This window comes from Coregonus lavaretus (genome assembly GCF_964263955.1).
Source record: "Coregonus lavaretus genome assembly, chromosome: 26".
Lineage (NCBI taxonomy): Eukaryota > Metazoa > Chordata > Actinopteri > Salmoniformes > Salmonidae > Coregonus > Coregonus lavaretus.
The window spans coordinates 3,178,969-3,200,626 of NC_140013.1; the positions used below are offsets into that span (position 1 = coordinate 3,178,969).

The 21,658-nt window shown below is 46.1% G+C and overlaps 1 protein-coding gene and 1 long non-coding RNA gene across 3 annotated transcripts in view; both read left to right on the forward strand.

Moving 5' to 3' along the window:
• The first annotated feature begins 325 nt into the window (after positions 1 to 325).
• Positions 326 to 3,419, forward strand: LOC311101373. Its single transcript, XR_014609918.1, has 3 exons — positions 326 to 417; positions 3,018 to 3,112; positions 3,308 to 3,419. It is a non-coding gene; the product is annotated as an uncharacterized lncRNA (long non-coding RNA).
• Positions 3,420 to 4,791: 1,372 nt separating this feature from the next.
• Positions 4,792 to 21,658, forward strand: part of LOC311101331 (AP-2 complex subunit mu-like) — a 52,818-nt gene continuing 35,951 nt past the window's right edge. Inside the window, exons 1-2 of one of the 2 annotated variants that reach the window (XM_084142460.1) lie at positions 4,792 to 4,939; positions 20,373 to 20,485. In XM_084142460.1, coding sequence (XP_083998586.1) covers positions 20,412 to 20,485 — 74 coding nt within the window. In that variant the 5' untranslated portion in view covers positions 4,792 to 4,939; positions 20,373 to 20,411. Of the gene's footprint in view, positions 5,044 to 20,372; positions 20,486 to 21,658 lie in introns of both variants that reach the window. The other variant, XM_084142459.1, reaches the window with a different exon arrangement.

Below are 21,658 nucleotides of genomic sequence, written 5' to 3' on the forward strand. Positions count from 1 at the left end.
CTGCTTTTTTCAATTCTTAATTCTGTTTTTTTGCAGGAATCTTCTAGCTTGGATTGAAGGATGGAGGAAGGAACAAAGGGAAGGAGTACAGAAGTTATCCAGCCTGCTGACTAAGAAATGTAAATAGCCTATGTTTTGATATATCTCTCTCTACTGTATCTCTCTCCGTCTGTCTACCTGACTGCTAGATTGCTGTGGTGCAACATAGTCATTGAACTTGCTAGGCTTACTTAGTGAAGACCTTAGGTAATGGTTAATCATGAGTCGTTTCTGTCACTACAGTTCCTAAAACATGTCAATGACCTGATGCATGGCCTCTCCAGCAGTGCTTGGCCACACACTCAGTTACCTATTCTGCCACATCCCAGGGAAAGGAGAGAGCAGAACCACCTCTCCTTAAATCCATAGTAAATGACAGTAAGTTGTGTGCAAAATGTTTTTTATTTTATGTTTGATACTCTGATCTTTAATGTGTATTGATTCCTACTAACCAGCTTTGTACTAGCTATGCTGATGTAAGTACAGCGAGCCGGATAGGCTCATAGGGCAGGAGCCTATCTCCTGTTTCTGTAGTGTGAGGCAGCTTGATGTACAACTACACCCCCTAGGCAGGACGCTAGTCTTTTGCAGGGCCTTAACCCCAATCTATCTCCTTAATGCTGAGTGCCAAGCAGAGACGCATCAGGTCCCATTTTTACATCAGGTCCCATTTTTTTCTTTTTTATGATTCGGCTGGGGATTGAACTCACAACCTTCCAATCTAAGGATGGACACGCCAACCACAACCACAAGCTATGCTGATGATCATTAACGTGTTTTCTCTGCATCAGGTCTCACTGAGACGGGATTCCCCAAGAGACATACTATTCAGCTACCCATTATTGCCTGATCTTTCACTCTTAGAAGAAAAGGTGGTATCTAGAACCTAAAAGGGTTAATCGGCTGTCTCCATAGGAGAACCCTTTGAAGAACCCTTTTTGGTTCCGGGTAGAACCCTTTGGTTCCAGGTAGAACTATGTGGGTTCCATGTAGAACCCTTTCCACAGAGGGTTCTACATGGAACCCAAAAGGGTTCTACATGGAACCCAAAAGGATTCTACCTGGAAACAAAAATGGTTCTACCTGGAACCAAAAAGGGTTCCCCTTTCGGAACCTTTTTTCTAAGAGTGTAGTGTAAGTAGATCCAATTGAAATAGCACCACTTCTAATAATATGTTTGTAAAGCAAATAAAATCCTATTTTAACTTGCCTTTTTCCCCAGATGCAAAACCCTTGTGTCCTGATTCAACAGACACCTCACTTGGGGATTCATGTAAAGTTTCTCCCACATGCGCAGTTGCAGAGAAGAAGAGATTTGCCAATTACACCCATTTCTAACAATGATTGTTGCTTTTGAACAAGATAATATTTAGTTTCTTTATTGCCTCTTCACACATACACTACATGACCAAAAGTATGTGGACACCTGCTCGTCGAACATCTTATTCCAAAATCATGGGCATTAATATGGAGTTGGTCCCCCCTTTGCTGCTATAACAGCCTCCACTCTTCTGGGAAGGCTTTCCACTAGATGTTAGAACATTGCTGCGGGGACTTGCTTCCATTCAGCCACAAGAGCATTAGTAAGGTCAGGCACTGATGTTGGGCGATTAGGCCTGGCTTGCAGTCGGTGTTCCAATTCATCCCAAAGGTGTTCAATGGGGTTGAGGTCAGGGCTCTGTGCAGGCCAGTTATGTTCTTCCACACCGATCTCGACAAACCATTTCTGTATGGACTTCGCTTTGTGCATTGTCATGCTGAAACAGGAAACTGTTGCCACAAAGTTGGAAGCACAGAATCGTCTAGAATGTCATTGTATGCTGAAGCGTTAAGATTTCCCTTCACTGGAACTAAGGGGCCTAGCCCGAACCATGAAAAACAGCCCCAGACCATTATTCCTCCTCCACCAAACTTTACAGTTGGCACTATGCATTCGGGCAGGTAGCGTTCTCCTGGCATCCGCCAAACCCAGATTCGTCCGTCAGACTGCCAGATGGTGAAGCGTGATTCATCACTCCAGAGAACGTGTTTCCACTCCTCCAGAGTCCAAAGGCGGCGAGCTTTACACCACTCCAGCCGACGCTTGGCATTGCGCATGGTGATTTTAGGCTTGTGTGCGGCTGCTCGGTCATGGAAACCCATTTCAGGAAGCTCCCGACTAACAGTTATTGTGCTGACGTTGCTTCCAGAGGCAGTTTGGAACTCGGTAGTGAGTGTTGCAACCGAGGACAGACAATTTTTATGTGCCACACGCTTCAGCACTCGGTGGTCCCGTTCTGTGAGCTTGTGTGGCCTACCACTTCGCGGTTGAGCCATTGTTGCTCCTAGACGTTTCCACTTCACAATTACAGCACTTACAGTTGACCGGGTCAGCTCTAACAGGGCAGAAATTTGACAGACTGACTTGTTGGAAAGGTGGCATCCTATGACAGTGCCACGTTGAAAGTCACTGAGCTCTTCAGTAAGGCCATTCTACTGCCAATGTTTGTCATGGCTCTGAGCTCGATTTTATACACCTGTCAGCTGAAATAGCCGAATCCACTAATTTGAAGGGTTGACACATACTTTTGTATATATAGTGTACTTTTTGCATTTAACTTTCTTATTTTAAGACTGCCAACTGGGGGAACCTCTCTCCGGGACAACGTCCTCAGGATTATAGAGTGGTGTGTTTATAAAAAGTTGTTTGAATATTACAACATATATTAGGATTAAACAAAACTTCACCATTTAGAGATGAGTAAAAAATTGTCATTATCCAACTCCTGTCTAATTTTGATATCCTCTTTAAATGTTTCAGATTGATTACCAATGAATTAATGTCCCACTTCAATATGAAGGGACAGAGAAGCAAACATGCCTTTGCTACCACTTTTAGTAGATTCTGACTGTTAAAGATACTTTACTGTTCTGTCGTGTCCTGCATGCCCACATTATGCCAATCGTTAATTTATTTTCTTCTCTTTTTATGCTTTCAGTTAGTGTCATGAAAAGCCAGAAAACTCAGGAGGTTGACGTGTTGAGGGCCGTCTGGAAATATGCCCCTGACCACCGTGGTGGAGAAGGACGCAAAGTATGTATATGAGCAAGTTGCTCTTTTTTTGAAGATATCTCTAGGCTATAACTGCCACAAAATTATTCAACTAGTACCATGGAAATACTTTTAGCCAGCTGAGTCCACAAAGTTTCTTCAGGAATGTCCTTTTCTAGTTTTCTTTTAAAATCTCAAATTGATAAAGTTGTAATGTGCTGATTCTCTTCACTGTAGATCTGACCCATCACACAACTCTTCAAGAGGACCACTACGCTCCAGATCGCCTTCTGTCCTTGATGAGGATCTACCCCATCACACCACTCTTATTAATAATTGATCAAATAAAACAAAGGGCCTTTATATACTCTGCGTCCCAGTCTTTCTATACATGTAATGTCTGTGGGTGAATTTGATACAATTACGGTATGCAGATGTGTGAAGAATTGTGATTTAGATTTGTTTTTACCATTGCTTGATCTATTTTAAATGTAAGAACATGTTGCAGATTCACTTTAATTGGTGACTATGGAAACAAATACAAATGCAATGAACAATATTTTCAATATCCTCCGCAATACTTTTTACAGTACGCGCTATCTACAACCTAAAGGGTTATTCGGCTGTCCCCATAGATAATCTTTTGAAGAACCCTTTTTGGTTTCAGGTAGAACCCTTTTGGGTTCTATTTAGGACCCTTTCCACAGAGGGTTCTACATGGAACCAAAAAAGGGTTCTCCTATGGAGACAGCCGAAGAACCCTTTTAGAATCCTTTTTTCTAAGAGTGTAGTCAGGTGGTCATTCCCAGGTTGTGATAAGTCTTAAAGCAGCTAAATGTAACTTTTTGGGCAACCTGACCAAATTCATATAGAAATGTGAGTTATAGATCTGTATTCGCATTGAAAGCAAATCTAAGAAGCCGTAGATATGTTCTATGTGCGTTATTTTTATGCTTCCCGTTCTTAAATTTCAGTTTTGCATCTTTTAATGTTGGGTTTGTACACCAGTTACAAACAGCTGAAAATACAATATTTTTGGTTATGGAAAACATATTTATAATATAATATGCCATTTAGCAGACGCTTTTATCCAAAGCGATTTACAGTCATGTGTGCATAAATTTTTACGTATGGGTGGTCCCGGGGATCGAACCCACTACCCTGGCGTTACAAGCGCCATGCTCTACCAATTGAGCTACAGAGGATATTTCACAGTGGTTTAGATGGTACAATGATTCTCTACACAATAACTGCTTGTTTCGTCACATAAACTGAAATTAGGTTAACTATTAGAATTTGGACAACCAGGAAATGGTGTTGAGATTTCTGCATATTGCATCTTTAACTATGACAAGTAGGCTTCATAATATAGCACATAATATAGTGGTCAGAATTATGACTAGCTGGTCAGATTATGAACCACTGGTGGTATGGTGTTTAAAAAAAACGTAATATTCTGGTCAGTAAAAATATGTTTAAAAAAACGTCATTTTCAACCAGTTTGCGGCTTGATAAAGACGTCATAAAAATACCTCATACATCATTTCAAGGTTTTGCCTACTGGGCCTGATTTAAAGTTGTACATAATACACTCTTTTTTAAATAGTGTGGTTTATTCCTCCAAGCTAAATGTAGAAGTTTAATGTCTACTACTTTCATTGTTGCTTGGGGAACATCCAAATGCCATTACAGTATATACTAGTCTTGATAAAGCAATATACGACCATTTAAATATATAAATCCAGCAGGGCTAGTAGTGGTGGGTGCTTTCGTGGGTGCTTTCACTGCCCTATAATCTGCTTCAATGTCAGTTGACAGTGAGGCTCTTTGAAGCTAAGAGCGGTCGACATCTTGAATTGGAGTAAGAAAGTGAGTGAAATAAAAACCTTGATCTTAACCATCCTGTTTCAATATTAGTGCATTCAGGACACGTAGCTACGGCTTTTCGGGGAAACTGGCCTGTACAGCTTCAGGTGAGTGCGAGGGAGACCGGTGAGAAGGGGAACAATGAAGTGAAATTTGACCGAGACAGGAGCAAACGAGTCGTGACCATGGTAGCTTGTTAGCTAATCAGCCACATATCGCATGCTAGCAAGTTGATTTTAAAAGGCAATTTGGAACCAAGAACAGTATTGTGTTATGTGATGTTGAAAAAATGGCATAGTTATGGGAATACACAATAGGTCACAATACCTGAACGGCGATGGCTACAAAATTGATAGCTAGTTCGTTTTCGGTGATAGATAGACAACGTTAGCTAGCTACAGTAGCTGACTTTTCCGACCAGGCAGACATCTAGCAGCAGTAGTAGTAGCTAGCTAGATAGCTAATTCAAAACCTCTTACGTTAGCTGACATTAGCGAGCAAGGTACCTTGGCTTGCTGCGTCCCCATCCGAATCGATGTAATAACGATATTATAACTGGTATTTCATGTATCTGCCTCCTTTGCCACTAATGATGTTCACAGGCCATTGCAATGTCAAGTTGTCAAAATAGACACAAAACCAAATGCCTTCAGAGTTGTTATGAAGGTTAGTTAGCTAATGTTAGCTGCTAGGCTATTCTAGAAGGCTTAAGACATGTAGTTAGTAATTCAATGGGATCTCAGTGTTCATCCCGCTGGTTCTCAAGTCTTTGAATGGATGGATCCTCAAATAAAATGTTATTTGTCACATGCGCCGAGTACAACGCCTTACTTACGAGGCCTTTGCCAACAATGCAGTTAAAAGGGAAGAAAATTATAAATATATACTGAACAAAAATATAAACGCAACATTTTCAAAGATTTCACTTAGTTACAGTTCATATAAAGAAATCAATCAATCAATTATAATAAAGAAATTAGGCCCTAATCTATCGATTTCACATAACTGGGAATACAGATATGCCAAAGGTAGGGGCTTGGACCAGAAAACCATTCAGTATCTGGTGTGACCACCATTTGCCTCATGCAGCACCACTATGGAGCAAGATAGCTGCCAAAAGGTTGAACCTACATGTCATTAGGATCGCAAGAAAATCCATACGTAAATTGTTAGGATTGTAAGAAAAGCCATGCTCGAAACTTGAAACTTAAATGTTAAATTAGATCTGTAAACGTACAAACCCTATGTTACGACTATGAATTAACATTTACACATTCAATTCTTACTTTACGTCTCCCTTTACTCGGTTACAGATCTTTTTTATACGTACAAACTTTTGTTAGTAATGAGGCATCTGCAAAGGACATGAACCAAACGTAGCTAGTCGAAATGAGCTAGTCAATCAAGCAACTCTAGCCCAGGCGTTAGAGTTGCTTTGCAGCTTCCGGTTTAATTTCCTAAATAAAAGTCTAGAGCTTTTTTTAGAACTGCATTTGATAACGATGTTATACCAGTAGATGGCGTAGTATAGGCTTGGGCCTTCAGCACCTGTTGTACACCTGTTGTATTCGGCGCATGTAAGGAATAAAATTGGATTTGAATGACTTACGTGATAAAGACACAGAAGAGCCTTGTCTAGAATAACCGCCTGAGCTGCAAAATAGAAAGTAAATGTGATTTAGGCTAGGCCTTTTCCGCTATCTAAATATGCCATGCTGCTGTGTGTTATTTAATAGCCATATAATTGCATAATTTATTTTTATAGCGGCGTGGGGCTACTGTAGTGATCATGTAACCTAAAGAATCACACTTTTTCCAGTATTTGGGAGCACAGACTGTAGGCCTTATATTAGGCATTTCAACTGTTGAATTAGTGAATTCCATTTAGGCTTGTTATAGCCATTTGCGTTGCACAAGCCCATCACGCAGTGCCTATATTCAAAATATTGATTGTCTTGGCTATAACCTGTCCTGAGGGAAATAGCCAAGGGGTCCCAATGGCCAAGACTATATATAGCCTATTCCTATTGCCAGATCTGTTTTCCCTATCAGCCACTGCACGTGCTTCTTCAACTATTATGTTTAACATTTATTTAAAGGCTATATTTAGAGGCCTGTGAGTTAGGGTCTCCTTTTAAGGGGAGGCCTATAATAAAAACAGTTATAAAACACAAATAGTGTTCTACAATTATTCCGCAAGACACCAGTACCCAAAATGATAGCCTAAATTGCAATGCCTACAAGTTGAAGGCCTATTTTTTTTATTTGGATAAGCCTAAATTAAACATTGAATTATTAAAGTGATAGGCTAAAGAACTTTGGATAATTTTGATAATTTTGAATACACACATGGATTTTTAATAAGCAAATGGATAAGACTGTTCTATTCGCTTTGATTTAATTCCTATTGCAACTCAGACAAATTACTGAACTGAATGAAGGATTAATTAAATGTTAAAATATGTTGGAATGAGGAGTTGCACGCATCATGAATGCTGTGCACTTTATTTGGCTAGTAGGCAAATAGGCCTACATTAGGGTATACAGTGCATTCGGAAATATTCAGACCCCTTCCCTCTTTCTACATTTTGTTACGTTACAGCCTTATTCTAAAATTGATTAAATATATATTTTTTCTCAGCAATCTACACACAATACCCCATAATGACAAAGCGAAAAAAGGTTTTTATACATTTTTGCAAATTTATAAGAATATATATAAACTCAGCAAAAAAAGAAACGTCCCTTTTTTAAGACCCTGTCTTTCAAAGATCATTTGTAAAAATCCAAATAACTTCACAGATCTTCATTGTAAAGGGTTTAAACACTGTTTCCCATGCTTGTTAAATGAACCATAAACAATTAATGAACATGCTCCTGTGGAACGGTCGTTAAGACAGTAACAGCTTACAGACGGTAGGCAATAAAGGTCACAGTTATGAAAACCTAGGACACTAAAGAGGCCTTTCTACTGACTCTGAAAAACACCAAAAGAAAGATGCCCAGGGTCCCTGCTCATCTGCGTGAATGTGCCTTAGGCATGCTGCAAGGAGGCATGAGGACTGCAGATGTGGCCAGGGCAATAAATTGCAATGTCCGTACTGTGAGACGCCTAAGACAGTGCTACAGGGAAACAGGACGGACAGCTGATCGTCCTCGCAGTGGCAGACCACTTGTAACAACACCTGCCCAGGACCGGTACATCCGAACATCACACCTGCGGGACAGGTACAGGATGGCAACAACAACTGCCCGAGTTACACCAGGAACGCACAATCCCTCCATCAGTGCTCAGACTGTCCGCAATAGGCTGAGAGAGGCTGGACTGAGGGCCTGTAGGCCTGTTGTAAGGCAGGTCCTCATCAGACATCACCGGCAACAACGTCGCCTATGGGCACAAATCCACTGTCGCTGGACCAGACAGGACTGGCAAAAAGTGCTCTTCACTGAAGAGTCGCGGTTTTGTCTCACCAGGGGTGATGGTCGGATTTGCGTTTATCGTCGAAGGAATGAGCGTTACACCGAGGCCTGTACGGGATCGATTTGGAGGTGTAGGGTCCGTCATGGTCTGGGGCGGTGTGTCACAGCATCATCGGACTGAGCTTGTTGTCATTGCATGCAATCTCAACACTGTGCGTTACAGGGAAGACATCCTCCTGCCTCATGTGGTACCCTTCCTGCATGCTCATCCTGACATGACCCTCCAGTATGACAACGCCACCAGCCATACTGCTCGTTCTGTGCGTGATTTCCTGTAAGACAGGAATGTCAGTGTTTTGCCATGGCCAGCGAAGAGCCCGGATCTCAATCCAATTGAGCACGTCTGGGACCTGTTGGATCGGAGGGTGAGGGCTAGGGCCATTCCCCCCAGAAATGTCCGGGAACTTGCAGGTGCCTTTTGTGGAAGAGTGGGGAAACATCTCACAGCAAGAACGGGCAAATCTGGTGCAGTCCATGAGGTGGAGATGCACTGCAGTACTTAATGCAGCTGGTGGCCACACCAGATACTGACTGTTACTTTTAATTTTGACCCCCCCCTTAGTTCACATTATTCCATTTCTGTTAGTCACATGTCTGTGGAACTTGTTCAGTTTATGTCTCAGTTGATGAATCTTTTATGTTCATACAAATATTTACACATGTTAAGTTTGCTGAAAATAAATGCAGTTGACAGTGAGAGGACGTTTCTTTTTTTGCTGAGTTTATATATCCTTATTTACATAAGTATTCAGATCCTTTGCTATTAGACTCGAATTTGAGCTCAGGTGCATCCTGTTTCCATTGATCATCCTTGAGATGTTTCTACAGCCCGCTTTGAGTTTGCCCAAAGGCACCTAAAGGACTCAGACCATGAGAAACATGATTCTCTTGTTTGATGAAATCAAGATGGAACTCTTTGGCCTGAATGCCAAGCGTCACGTCTGGAGGAAACCTGGCACCATCCCTACGATGAAGTATGGTGGTGGCAGCGTCATGCTGTGGAGATGTTTTTCAGCGGCAGGGACTGGGAGGCTAGTCAGGTTCGAGGGAAAGATGAACGACGCAAAGTACAGAGAAATCTTTGATGAAAGCCTGCTCCAGAGCGCCCAGGACCTCAGACTGTGGCGAAGGTTCACCTTCTAACAGGACAACGACCCTAAGCACACAGCCAAGACAATGCAGGAGTGGCTTCAGGACAAGTCTCTGAATGTCCTTGAGTGGCCAAGCCAGAGCCCAAACTTGAACCCGATCGAACATCTCTGGAGAGACCTGAAAATAGCTGTGCAGCAACGCTCCCCATCCAACCTGACAGAGCTTGAGAGGATCTGCAGAGAAGAATGGGAGAAACTCCCCAAATACAGGTGTGCCAAGCTTGTAGCGTCATACCCAAGAAGACTGGAGGCTGTAATTGCTGCCAAAGGTGCTTCAACAAAGTACTGAGTAAAGGGTCTGAATACTTATGTAAATGTAATATTTCAGTTTTTTCTAATACATTTGCAAAAATGTCTAAACTGTTTTTGCTTTGTCATTATAGGGTATTGTGTGTAGATTGATTACAAAAAAACTAACTATTTAGTCCATTTTAGAATAAGGCTGTAACGTAACAAAACGTGGAAAAAGTCAAGGGGTCTGAATGCTTTCCGAATGCACTGTAATGTTTATGGCTGCATGCCTCCAAAAGGGGATATTCTGAGGCTTAGGAGGGCTTTTCCGAAGGCGCGTGGTGATGTGGTTCTGTATAAAGCTGTGGCGGGCATTACATTTTGTCAGCCGGTGATTGTCAAGCAAATAACTGCCAGTCTCACGGTAATTTACCGTTAATTAAAATAAACACATCTCCTGGCTTCCACGCATAGCCTACAAGCCACTGATGCAGACCTTTGGAACATCTACATTTTAAAAAGTCGAATAAATCCATGTGATATAGCCTACACCATCACAATAAATCCATTATTTGTTTTAGACAGGTCTAAAGAAACATGATATGAAGAAAATGTAGTCTATTTCAGAAGAACAGAATAGCATACTCTGAATTGTCCTTATATTAGTGTCACGGACAGAAGAGGACCCAAGAGCGCAAGTTCAAATTCAGAGTTCTTTATTGAAGGTTTCAGGCGGGAAGAGGAGTGCCAGGGGTGTCAGGGGTTCCAGGGGTGCTTGGGGCTCTGGGGTTTTTCAGGGTCCTGTGGGTACCTGTGCTCCGGGGGTCACCAAATGTCCGGGGGTGTCCAGTCCAAGTGCTTAGTGTGTGTGTTCCCCAGTGATGGAGCGGCGTATCGGGCTGAGGGTGGTGAAGCGTCTGGGCACGCTCATCTGGTGGTCGGAGACCTGGGGGAACACACACACAACAGCAATATGAATGGCAGGCAGAAGTACAGATCAGGGCTGGGCAAATATCGTGGTGAGAGACAGAAGGCAGAATCGAGTTACCGGAGGGGCTGAAGATCGGAGAGTAGTCGAGGTCCAGAAGGCAGGTCGGGATAGACGGGGCAGTAGAACAAGGAGGCAGTCAAGAAAGGATCGGTATCACAAACAGGAGTCAGAGCGCAGACAGGCAGGTTACTGGTCCGGGTTTGAAGACGATCTGACAGGGCTTGGCTGAAAAACAGGGCTTGATATACTGGGAGAGGTTAGTGGGGAAATGCAGTTCAGCTGGCAGAGTAATTAGAACAGAGTGAGGCAAGGTGAGGATGGTGAGTGGGAAATGCAGTGCAGCTGGCCAGGTAACAAGAGCAGAGCAGGGCGGAGCCAGGTGGAGCTCGTTAGGCAGAGTAGGGAGAGAGTGAGCAGAGTGGCAGAGAATTGAATGCAATTAATGTTGCTACCAGGGAGAGAGAGTGCTCATGACAGGACCCCCCCTCCAAGGGACGGCCCCAGAAGTCCCAAGAACAACATCATGCCGGGAGGGTGGAGGGGAGCAGGCGGCGGGTCAGAACTCCTCCGAGCGGTCCGAGTGAATCTCCTCATCCTCAGAAGGAGCTGGAGGGTCACGGTCGGGAGACAGGACAGGCACTGAGACAGGAGCAGGGTCAGGCACAGGACAGGAAGCAGGGCGGGCAGGACGGCTAGGAACCCCTCTTGGACGGCCCCTACGGATTGCAGGCTGATCAGGATGTAGTCGGTGGAAGTCAGTGATAAGGGTCCGGTCCACTATCCTCCTGGCCGGGATCCAGGTCCTCTCCTCTGGACCATATCCCTCCCAGTCAACGAGGTACTGGAGACCCCTACCCCTTCGCCTAGAGCGGAGCAGCCGCCGGACGGTGAAGACAGGACCGCCATCTACGAGGCGCGGAGGAGGTGGCGCCGGAGCTGCAGGGACCAGGGGACTTTCATGGACCGGCTTGACCTTGGAGACGTGGAAGGTGGGGTGGACCCGCATGGAAGCGGGCAACTGAAGTCGGACCGCCGTTGGACTGATGACTTTCTGCACAGGAAAAGGACCAATGAAGCGAGGGGCCAGCTTACGTGATTCAACCCGCAGCGGCAGATCCCGGGCAGACAGCCAGACCTTCTGACCAACCCGGTAAGTAGGTGCTGGGGTCCTCCGTCGGTTGGCACCGACGGCGTAGCTGGTTCCAGACTTCAGGAGCACAGTGCGAGCCTGGGCCCAAGTGCGGCGGCAGCGGCGGGCATACGCAAGAGCAGACGGACAGGTGGCATCCGCCTCCTGGCTGGCAAACAGTGGAGGTTGATACCCGTAGACACACTGAAAGGGGGAGAGCCCGGTGGAGGAACTGGTGAGTGAATTATGGGCATATTCCACCCAGAGCAGGTGTTGAGCCCAGGCCCGGGGATTTTGGGAAGCCACACACCTCAGTGCCTTCTCCAGCTCCTGGTTCATGCGTTCAGTCTGGCCGTTTGACTGCGGGTGGAATCCAGACGATAGGCTGGCGGTGGCCCCAAGGAGATGACAGAACTCCTTCCAAAAGGTTGCTGAGAATTGCGGGCCCCGGTCTGACACTATATCCTGGGGTAGGCCATGGATACGAAACACATGTTCCAGGACCACCTGGGAGGTCTCTTTAGCAGAGGGTAGTTTGGGAAGGGGCACGAAGTGGGTCATCTTACTAAAGCGGTCAACAATGGTAAGGATGACTGTGTGTCCGTCAGAGGGCGGAAGGCCCGTAACAAAGTCCAGTGAAACGTGGGACCAGGGCCTCTTGGGTATGAGTAGGGGTTGCAGCAACCCAGCAGGAGGCTGGTTGGGGGTCTTGTTTCGGTTACAAGTGGGACAAGCTCGGATGAATTCTCGGACATCCCGTCTCATCCGCCGCCACCAGAACCGCTGGCGGACCAGATGAAGGGTGCGAGTGATGCCGGGATGACAGGCCAGACGGGATTCGTGCCCCCACTGAATCACAGGTGACCTGAGATTTGCTGGAACAAACAGACGGTTGGGGGCGCTGGTGCTTGGACCTGGCTGGTCCCGAAGAGCCTCCATGACCTGCTTCTCGATCTCCCAGGTGAGGGCCGCTACGACCAAGTGGCTGGGAAGAATGGGGGCTGTCATGGCGGTGGTCTCGTCCTTCTGAAACATCCGGGAAAGAGCATCAGGTTTGATGTTGCGAGATCCCGGGCGGTAGGAGAGCGTGAAATTGAAGCGCGTAAAGAACAGAGACCACCGCTGTTGACGGGAGTTCAGCCTCCTGGCTGTTTGGATATACTCCAGGTTCTTGTGGTCTGTCCACACTACGAATGGTTCCCTTGACCCCTCTAACCAGTGCCGCCATTCTTCAAGGGCGAGCTTGACAGCCAACAGCTCGCGGTTCCCAATGTCGTAGTTGCATTCGGCAGGGGTTAGCCGACGGGAGTAGAAGGCACAGGGGTGCATCTTGCCATCCTCAGCTGCTCTTTGAGAAAGCACTGCACCCACTCCCACGTCCGAAGCATCTACCTCCACCACAAACTGCCTTGCTGCATCTGGCATCTGGAGGATGGGAGCAGAAGTGAAACATGTCTTGAGGATATTGAAGGCCTTATCAGCAGCTGATGTCCATTGGTACGGTTGTTTAGTGCTGGTTAGCGCCGTGAGGGGTGCAGCCACTGTGCTATAGTTTCTGATGAATCTCCTATAAAAGTTGGCAAAGCCCAGGAACTGTTGCAACTTTTTCCGAGACTCAGGAACTGGCCAGGAAGTGACAGCCGACACCTTCGTGAGATCCATCTGAATGCTGCCCTCGGTCACCACATACCCCAGGAATGAAACGGTTTTGGCATGGAACTCGCACTTCTCTGCCTTCACGAAAAGAGAGTTCTCCAGCAGGCGGCGCAGGACCAACTGGACGTGGTGCGTGTGTTCTGACAGAGTCTTTGAGAATATTAAAATATCGTCAAGGTACACAAATACGAACGTATTTAGCATGTCCCTGAGGATATCATTCACTAGGGCTTGAAAAACTGCTGGGGCATTGGTGAGGCCGAAGGGCATGACGAGATATTCATAGTGGCCGGTTGGTGTGTTGAACGCTGTCTTCCATTCGTCTCCCTCCCTCATCCGCACCAGATGGTAGGCATTGCGAAGGTCCAGCTTTGTGAATACAGTGGCTCCCTGCAGCAGTTCGAAGGCAGACGAAAGTAAGGGCAGTGGGTAGCGATTCTTAACCGTGATGTCGTTCAGACCCCGGTAATCTATGCATGGACGAAGAGAACCGTCCTTCTTGCCGACAAAGAAGAATCCCGCTCCTGCGGGGGAAGATGACGGTCTAATTATCCCGGCGGCAAGAGAGTCATTAATGTAGTCCTCCATGGCCTTTCTTTCCGGGGCTGACAGTGAATACAGACGACCCTTGGGAGGTGCTGTGCCAGGCAGGAGATCAATCGCGCAGTCATAGGGTCTGTGTGGGGGTAGAGATGTCGCCTTGGATTTGTTGAACACCTCTTTCAGGCTGTGGTAACAGGCCGGAACATTGGATATGTCGGAGGTAGCGCTAGATCTTTCCCGGTGAACGGGCAGGGTGGCCCCCCTTAAACAGGTCTGGTGACAACTCCTTCCCCACTCACGGACTGTTCCTGTCTCCCAGTCGATGTGGGGGTTGTGCTGACGGAGCCACGGGTATCCAAGAATGAGTGGTTGGCCAGGTGAGTGTAGGAGGTGAAACTGGATGGACTCCTGGTGGTTTCCTGACAGCAGGATTGTCACAGGGGCGGAGATATGAGTGACAGTGCCAAGATGATGCCCATCCAGGGCTCGTGCAGGAATGGGTTGTGTCAGTTGATGATGGTTCACGCCCAGTTGCTGTGCAAGCTCAGGGTCCATGATGTTTGCTTCGGCTCCGGAATCCACAAGGGCGGCCAATGTATGAGTCTTGTCAGAAAGCTGAAGGCGGAGATGAAGCAGGGTCTTTCGGATGGAGGGAGACTGAAGGCTTGTTGAGCTCACCCGGATCTCCCCTACACCTGGTGAGCTGCGGCTTTTGCCGGACAAGTGGCGACACGGTGATTCTCGCCACCACAGTAGAGGCAAAGGTTGGAGCTTAGACGGCGCCGACGCTCCTCGGGAGTCAGAGAGGCACGGCCAATCTCCATGGGCTCAGGCTGATTGAGTTGGCTATGGGACTTGACAGGCAGGGGCTGGACAGAAGCGGTATCGACCCGAGTGCGGATGGCAGGTTGACTGAGACGGCCCTTCTCCCTCCTCCGGGTCTGTATACGGCGGTCAATGCGGACGGCAAGGTCAATGGCGGCATCAAGCGTTGAGGGCGGGTCATGGGAAACAAGCTCGTCTTTGATATAGTCCGCCAGGCTATGGAGGAAGGCTTGCACCAGTGCCTCTGGGTTAAACGAGCTTTGACTGGCCAGGGTACGAAAGTCAATGGAGAAGTCTGCCACTGTCCGATTGCCCTGACGGATGGTGAGCAGAGCTTGTGACGCTTCGGCTGTTGGCGAGCCTAGGTCAAAGACCTTTAACATCTCCTCCTCAAAGGCACTGAAGGAGGCACAGGCTGGGGTTTGCCGGTCGAATTCCGCCGTTCCCCACAACCGAGCTCGACCGGTGAGATGTGTGATGACATACCCCACCTTGGCTCCCTCTGTTGAGAAAGTCCTGGGCTGTAGTGCAAACTGGATTCGGCAGCTGCTCAAGAATGGTCTTACTTGCTTCTGGTTGCCATCAAAACGTTCCGGGTTCCCAATCTTTGGTTCAGGAGCGTGGGGATCTGGTGGCAGCACTGCCGGGCCTGCAGCATTGGGACCTCCAGCGGAGGGATGAAGGAGTGTCGGTGGTACAGGAACAGAAGGACCAGGGGGGGGTGCAGGTGGAGTAGCCGGGTTTGAGAGTAGTTGCAGGGCTTGGGCTAGCTGTTGTTGCTGCAGTTGGAACTGTTGTTGCTGCTGGTTGAATAGCTGGAGAAGGGAAGCGATGTCGCCAGCCATCCGATTTATGTCTCCCTCAGAGCGTTCCAGTCGCTGTATGGCAGTCATCTCTGGCTCTTCTTCCATCGTGGTCAGGGAGTGCGCTGGGTCCATGATGGTCAGATCGTTCTGTCACGGACAGAAGAGGACCCAAGAGCGCAAGTTCAAATTCAGAGTTCTTTATTGAAGGTTTCAGGCGGGAAGAGGAGTGCCAGGGGTGTCAGGGGTTCCAGGGGTGCTTGGGGCTCTGGGGTTTTTCAGGGTCCTGTGGGTACCTGTGCTCCGGGGGTCACCAAATGTCCGGGGGTGTCCAGTCCAAGTGCTTAGTGTGTGTGTTCCCCAGTGATGGAGCGGCGTATCGGGCTGAGGGTGGTGAAGCGTCTGGGCACGCTCATCTGGTGGTCGGAGACCTGGGGGAACACACACACAACAGCAATATGAATGGCAGGCAGAAGTACAGATCAGGGCTGGGCAAATATCGTGGTGAGAGACAGAAGGCAGAATCGAGTTACCGGAGGGGCTGAAGATCGGAGAGTAGTCGAGGTCCAGAAGGCAGGTCGGGATAGACGGGGCAGTAGAACAAGGAGGCAGTCAAGAAAGGATCGGTATCACAAACAGGAGTCAGAGCGCAGACAGGCAGGTTACTGGTCCGGGTTTGAAGACGATCTGACAGGGCTTGGCTGAAAAACAGGGCTTGATATACTGGGAGAGGTTAGTGGGGAAATGCAGTTCAGCTGGCAGAGTAATTAGAACAGAGTGAGGCAAGGTGAGGATGGTGAGTGGGAAATGCAGTGCAGCTGGCCAGGTAACAAGAGCAGAGCAGGGCGGAGCCAGGTGGAGCTCGTTAGGCAGAGTAGGGAGAGAGTGAGCAGAGTGGCAGAGAATTGAATGCAATTAATGTTGCTACCAGGGAGAGAGAGTGCTCATGACAATTAGGCCCTGATCTGGATATGCCAAATGGCTGTGGGCTACACTAGTTCATTTAGCAGACAAGATTTGCTTAGAATTCCATGGCATTATTTTATATTATTTTATAGTATGAAGAATACAATTGAACATAGCTGAATAAAATAGAAAGGATATTTTCTCGAAACGATTTGAGGGAGTGCACACATGTGGCTGTGAGCGGTTAACAAAGAAATAGGTACTCCTATATGCCTATTTTAGAGTTATTTATGTAACCTTAGTTGTGATACAAATGTTGGGCTATCTGTTTAGATTTTTTATACATTATAAGGCTGCATGATGCGACTCTAATGATGATTTGAAAAAAGTTGCATGAAAGGCATGAGCTTTGCTTTGCTTTTTGCGCAGGCTGCACACACTTCATCAGTCTCTCATTCACAATTTGACAAGCACTTGATAATGCCTTGAATTTCCTGGCTTCATCCCCGTTGTGTGGCCATAATGTCCCCTAAAAAATCCATACCCTTTGCGGCCAGTGGCCGTTGTGCCCTTGGGCTGAGTAAAATACTTATAATTCCCTTCTCCCGGCTGCGTTCCGAAGCACTTCTCACTCACATCGCTCTCAGTCACGTGATCGGATCTTTCTCACAGGCTACAAGTGAAGACCGACACATCGGGGACGCAACTGCGCGTGTCCTTATCCAATTCCAAACCACATATTGAAGATTTTGGAAGAACTGTCCACATTTACTTTTCATTAGGCTACATGAGTTGTGCGAAATAAAAGATACCAGACATTTTCCGTACACACAAAAAGCTTATTTCTCTAAAATGTTGTGCGCAAATTTGTTTACATCCATTTTAGTGAGCATTTCTCCTTTGCCAATATAATCTATCCACCTGACAGGTGTAGCATATCAAGAACCTGATTAAACAGCATGATCATTACACAGGTGCACCTCGTGCTAGGGACAATAAAAGGCCACTCTAAAATGTGCAGTTTTGTCACACAACACAATTCCACAGATATCAAGTTTTGAGGGAGCGAGCAATTGGCATGCTGACTGTAGGAATGTCCACCAGAGCTGTTGCCAGATAATGTAACGTTCATTTCTCTACCATAAGCCGCCTCCAACGTAGTTTTAGAGAACTTGGCAGTACGTCCAACCGCCCTCACAACCACAGACCACATGTAACCACGCCAGCCCAGGACCTCCACATCTGGCTTCTTCACCTGCGGGATCGTCTGAGACCAGCCACCCAGACAGCTGATGAAACTGTGGGTTTGCACAACCAAATAATTTCTGCACAAACTCTCAGAGGCCGTCTCAGGGAAGCTCGTCTGCGTGCTCGTCGTCCTCACCAGGGTCTTGACCTGACTGCAGTTCGGCATCTTAACCGACTTCAGTGGGCAAATGTTCACCTTCGATGGCCATTGGCATGCTGGAGAAGAGTTCTCTTCATGGATGAATCCCGGTTTCAACTGTACTGGGCAGATGGCAGACAGCGTGTATGGTGTTGTGTGGGTGAGCGGTTTGCTGATGTCAACATTGTGAATAGAGTGCCCCATGGTGGCGGTGGGGTTATGGTATGGGCAAGCATAAGCTACTGACAATGAAGATAATTGCATTTTATCGATGGCTATTTGAATGCAGAGATACTGACAAGATCCTGAGGCCCATTGTCGTGCCATTACTCAGCTGCCATCACCTCATGTTTCAGCATGATAATGTATGCCCCCATGTAGCAAGGATCTGTACACAATTCCTGGATGCTGAAAATGTCCCAGTTCTTCCATGGCCTGCATACTCACCAGACATGTCATCCATTGAGCATGTTTGGGATGCTCTGGATCGACGTGTACGACAGCGTGTTCCAGTTCCTGCCAATATACAGCAACTTCGCAGAGCTATTGAAGAGGAGTAGGCCGCAATCAACAGCCCGATCAACTCTATGCGAAGGAGATGCGTCGCACTGCATGAATTTAATGGTGGTCACACCAGATACTGACTGGTTTTCTGATCCACACCCCTACCTTTTTTTTGAAGGTATCTGTGACCAACAGATGCATATCTGTATTCCCAGTCATGTGAAATCCATATATTAGGTCTAATGAATGTATTTAAATTGACTGATTTCCTTATAAACTGTAAGTCAGTAAAATGTTTGAAATTGTTGCGTTTATATTTTTGTTCTGTATACATTGAAAACTGTTGTTGGTGTTTCCTTATTTACAATATCTTAGTTAACTCAATGTATGTGAGGGATCGGTGAAACTCAGCCTAAAGCGTCCCCACTTGCGCTGACGAATAGCTAGTTTTTCGGTGGCGCAACTGGGTTAGATGCTTCAGGAGGGCAGTCACGTGTTTGCGAGGCAGAGTTCCTGGGTTCGAGCCTCGGTATGAGCCGAATCGAGCGGAAGCGATACTCTAAGCAAGCAGCGTGACATACTTTACATAATGTCATACCAGTCACTCACGCATACATATGTACCAGCTCTTTACGCAAACGTATCTGTTTGACTGTGCTTGTCTGGCTGGCCAACTGTTTCACTATTATTGTTGCCCTTCTATAGGGAGCAGAATCGGACTTCCCACCCTGGTTGTCATCTTAAGGTCTTTGCAGACTGTACGTCCGATTCAGTCTTTTATGATTATCACGTCAAACTGTGCGATGTTACCAAGTATGCATCTTAGAAATAGTTTTCACATAGAAACTTTTAGCCTGAACTCTGAATCAAATAGGCTTCCCCAAAATAACACGGTAGAGCGTTTTATTTTGATTTATAAAAAATCCCATCTGGTAGCCTGATTTCAGGTGTGTCATGTAAACAACATTATTATGGAAATCGTTCTTCTTGCACAGTATGTAGGCTAAGCGTTTAAATCAAACTATTATATTAATCGGACTTCACAATAATCATATTATTGTGTGCATAATCTGTGCCGGCCTTGTTCCTAATGGTTAGTCACCGGGATCTGACACTGCTAGGACTTTGTCATAGCCTACGACCGCACGTAGCGCTACTTAATCGGCAGACATAGACCCGGTCACACTGCTTCCTATGCGATGACCTTGGAGTGAGAGAGACCTAAGTCCAGATCTTGTGGAACACATACACACACACACACAGTCACACACACTAGGCTATTACGCTGATTTGCATATGTCAACTCTTATCAGTCTGGCTTTACGATGTTTGAATAGATATGAGCATCAAATGAGTTCTCTGGACCCTTGTAAGCTTTTGGATGTGTCCTTCTGAATAGACTGAGGGGTAGAGAGGCAAAGGGGGTGAGGTGGGTCCTTCAATCTGAGCCGAATTCAGCTCAATCATAACATGAATTGGAAATGTGCTTCCTAGTGCACCTGAAGAGCAAATTAAAGGGTAGACATGTTTGTAATTCATAATTTTTTTTTATTGGTCTTCATGAGGAGTGGGAAGGATTAGTTAATCCAGGGCTTTTCTTGTTGTGGATCGTGCACTTTTGTTAAACTACTCCTCCGTTCCTGCCTAGTAGAATCTAGATGAATGTAGTGGCCTCACTCTCTGTGTCTCTCCAGGCAGATATGATTTCTTTCTGAATTTCTCCTGACCCAAGAAGACGTTTCTTCAAGAAGCTTTTTTCCCCCTCTGATTTTTTTTTTATTGTTGTGCTGACTGCTGATCACTTCCCTGCTCCCTCTCTCCCCCATGCAGTCACTCCTCTTGACCTGTTATGACTGAGAGGCTGCCATCATGATTGGAGGATTGTTCATCTACAACCACAAGGGGGAGGTGCTGATCTCCCGCGTCTACCGTGATGACATAGGGTGAGTCCACAGAGTAGTGTTGCAGGGTATACCGAAACTTCAGTACTTTTTCGATAAATTAAAAAAACGGTTTTGTTACATTCGGTACTTCTGTCAAATGTCTCACGTGATTGAGAGGATCACGTATGTCGATCAGCGCATCTCCTTTATAGCGTGAAGAGCAAAGTGCCTGCTCCATTTAGTCATTCATTGCTAGGCTGCACAAACTCATGCTGCACAAACACTTGAATAATGCAAAACATGTAGAAATGTTGAAACTGTTCATTACTGTTCGCAAATCAATGTCCATAAAGGCAAGAACACTTTTACAATGCAAGACTATACCAGTAGCTTCCTGCTTTAATTGTAGGCTTACTTTCCTTGCTAGCTTACAGCTGAATTCACTACCCTAGTACTTTGTGATAATGCAAAAAATGCTGATTTCAAAGCTAATTGTCTCAAAAAATGTTATTAATTCACTTAGTCTCCCTCGCCACCAAAAACTAATTAATTTCTTTGTCTCCCTCGCCTCCCGTCTGGTTTCCACTAGATTCCATAGCCACATTCACGTCCTTACTTTCTTAGAGACAGTGCACACTTTTATAAAAGAGATTGCTTCTTCTATGGAAATGTTTTTGATCAGTACAATAAAATAATATGTTCTCTTATCAGTTGCCAATAAAATAAGTCCTAAATGGACGGAATTATTTATCATCTGTAAATCAATGCATGCACACTGTCACGATCGTCTGAAGGAGCGGACCAATGCGCAGCGTTGCGAGTGAACATGATGACTTTATTAATTAAAGCAACCACGAAGAAAACAACAAATGACGATACGTGAAGTTCAAAATACTGAAACACACTAACAGCAACACAGAAACAATAACCCACAAAACAAAGGTGAAAACTGACAGTTTAAATATGGCTCCCAATCAGAGATAACGAGCCGACAGCTGACACTCGTTACCTCCGATTGGGAGTCATTGACTACAACACACAACCTAGAAATATAACCCATAGACCTGCAAACATAGAAACACACCCAACAGAACTACCAACATAGAAAAACACCCAAATCCCCAACAAAACAACATACACTCTAGCTCAATACAAAAGTCCTAGAGCCAGAGTGTCACAGTACCCCCCCCTAAAGGTGCGAACTCCGGGCGCACCAACATCAGGACTAGGGGA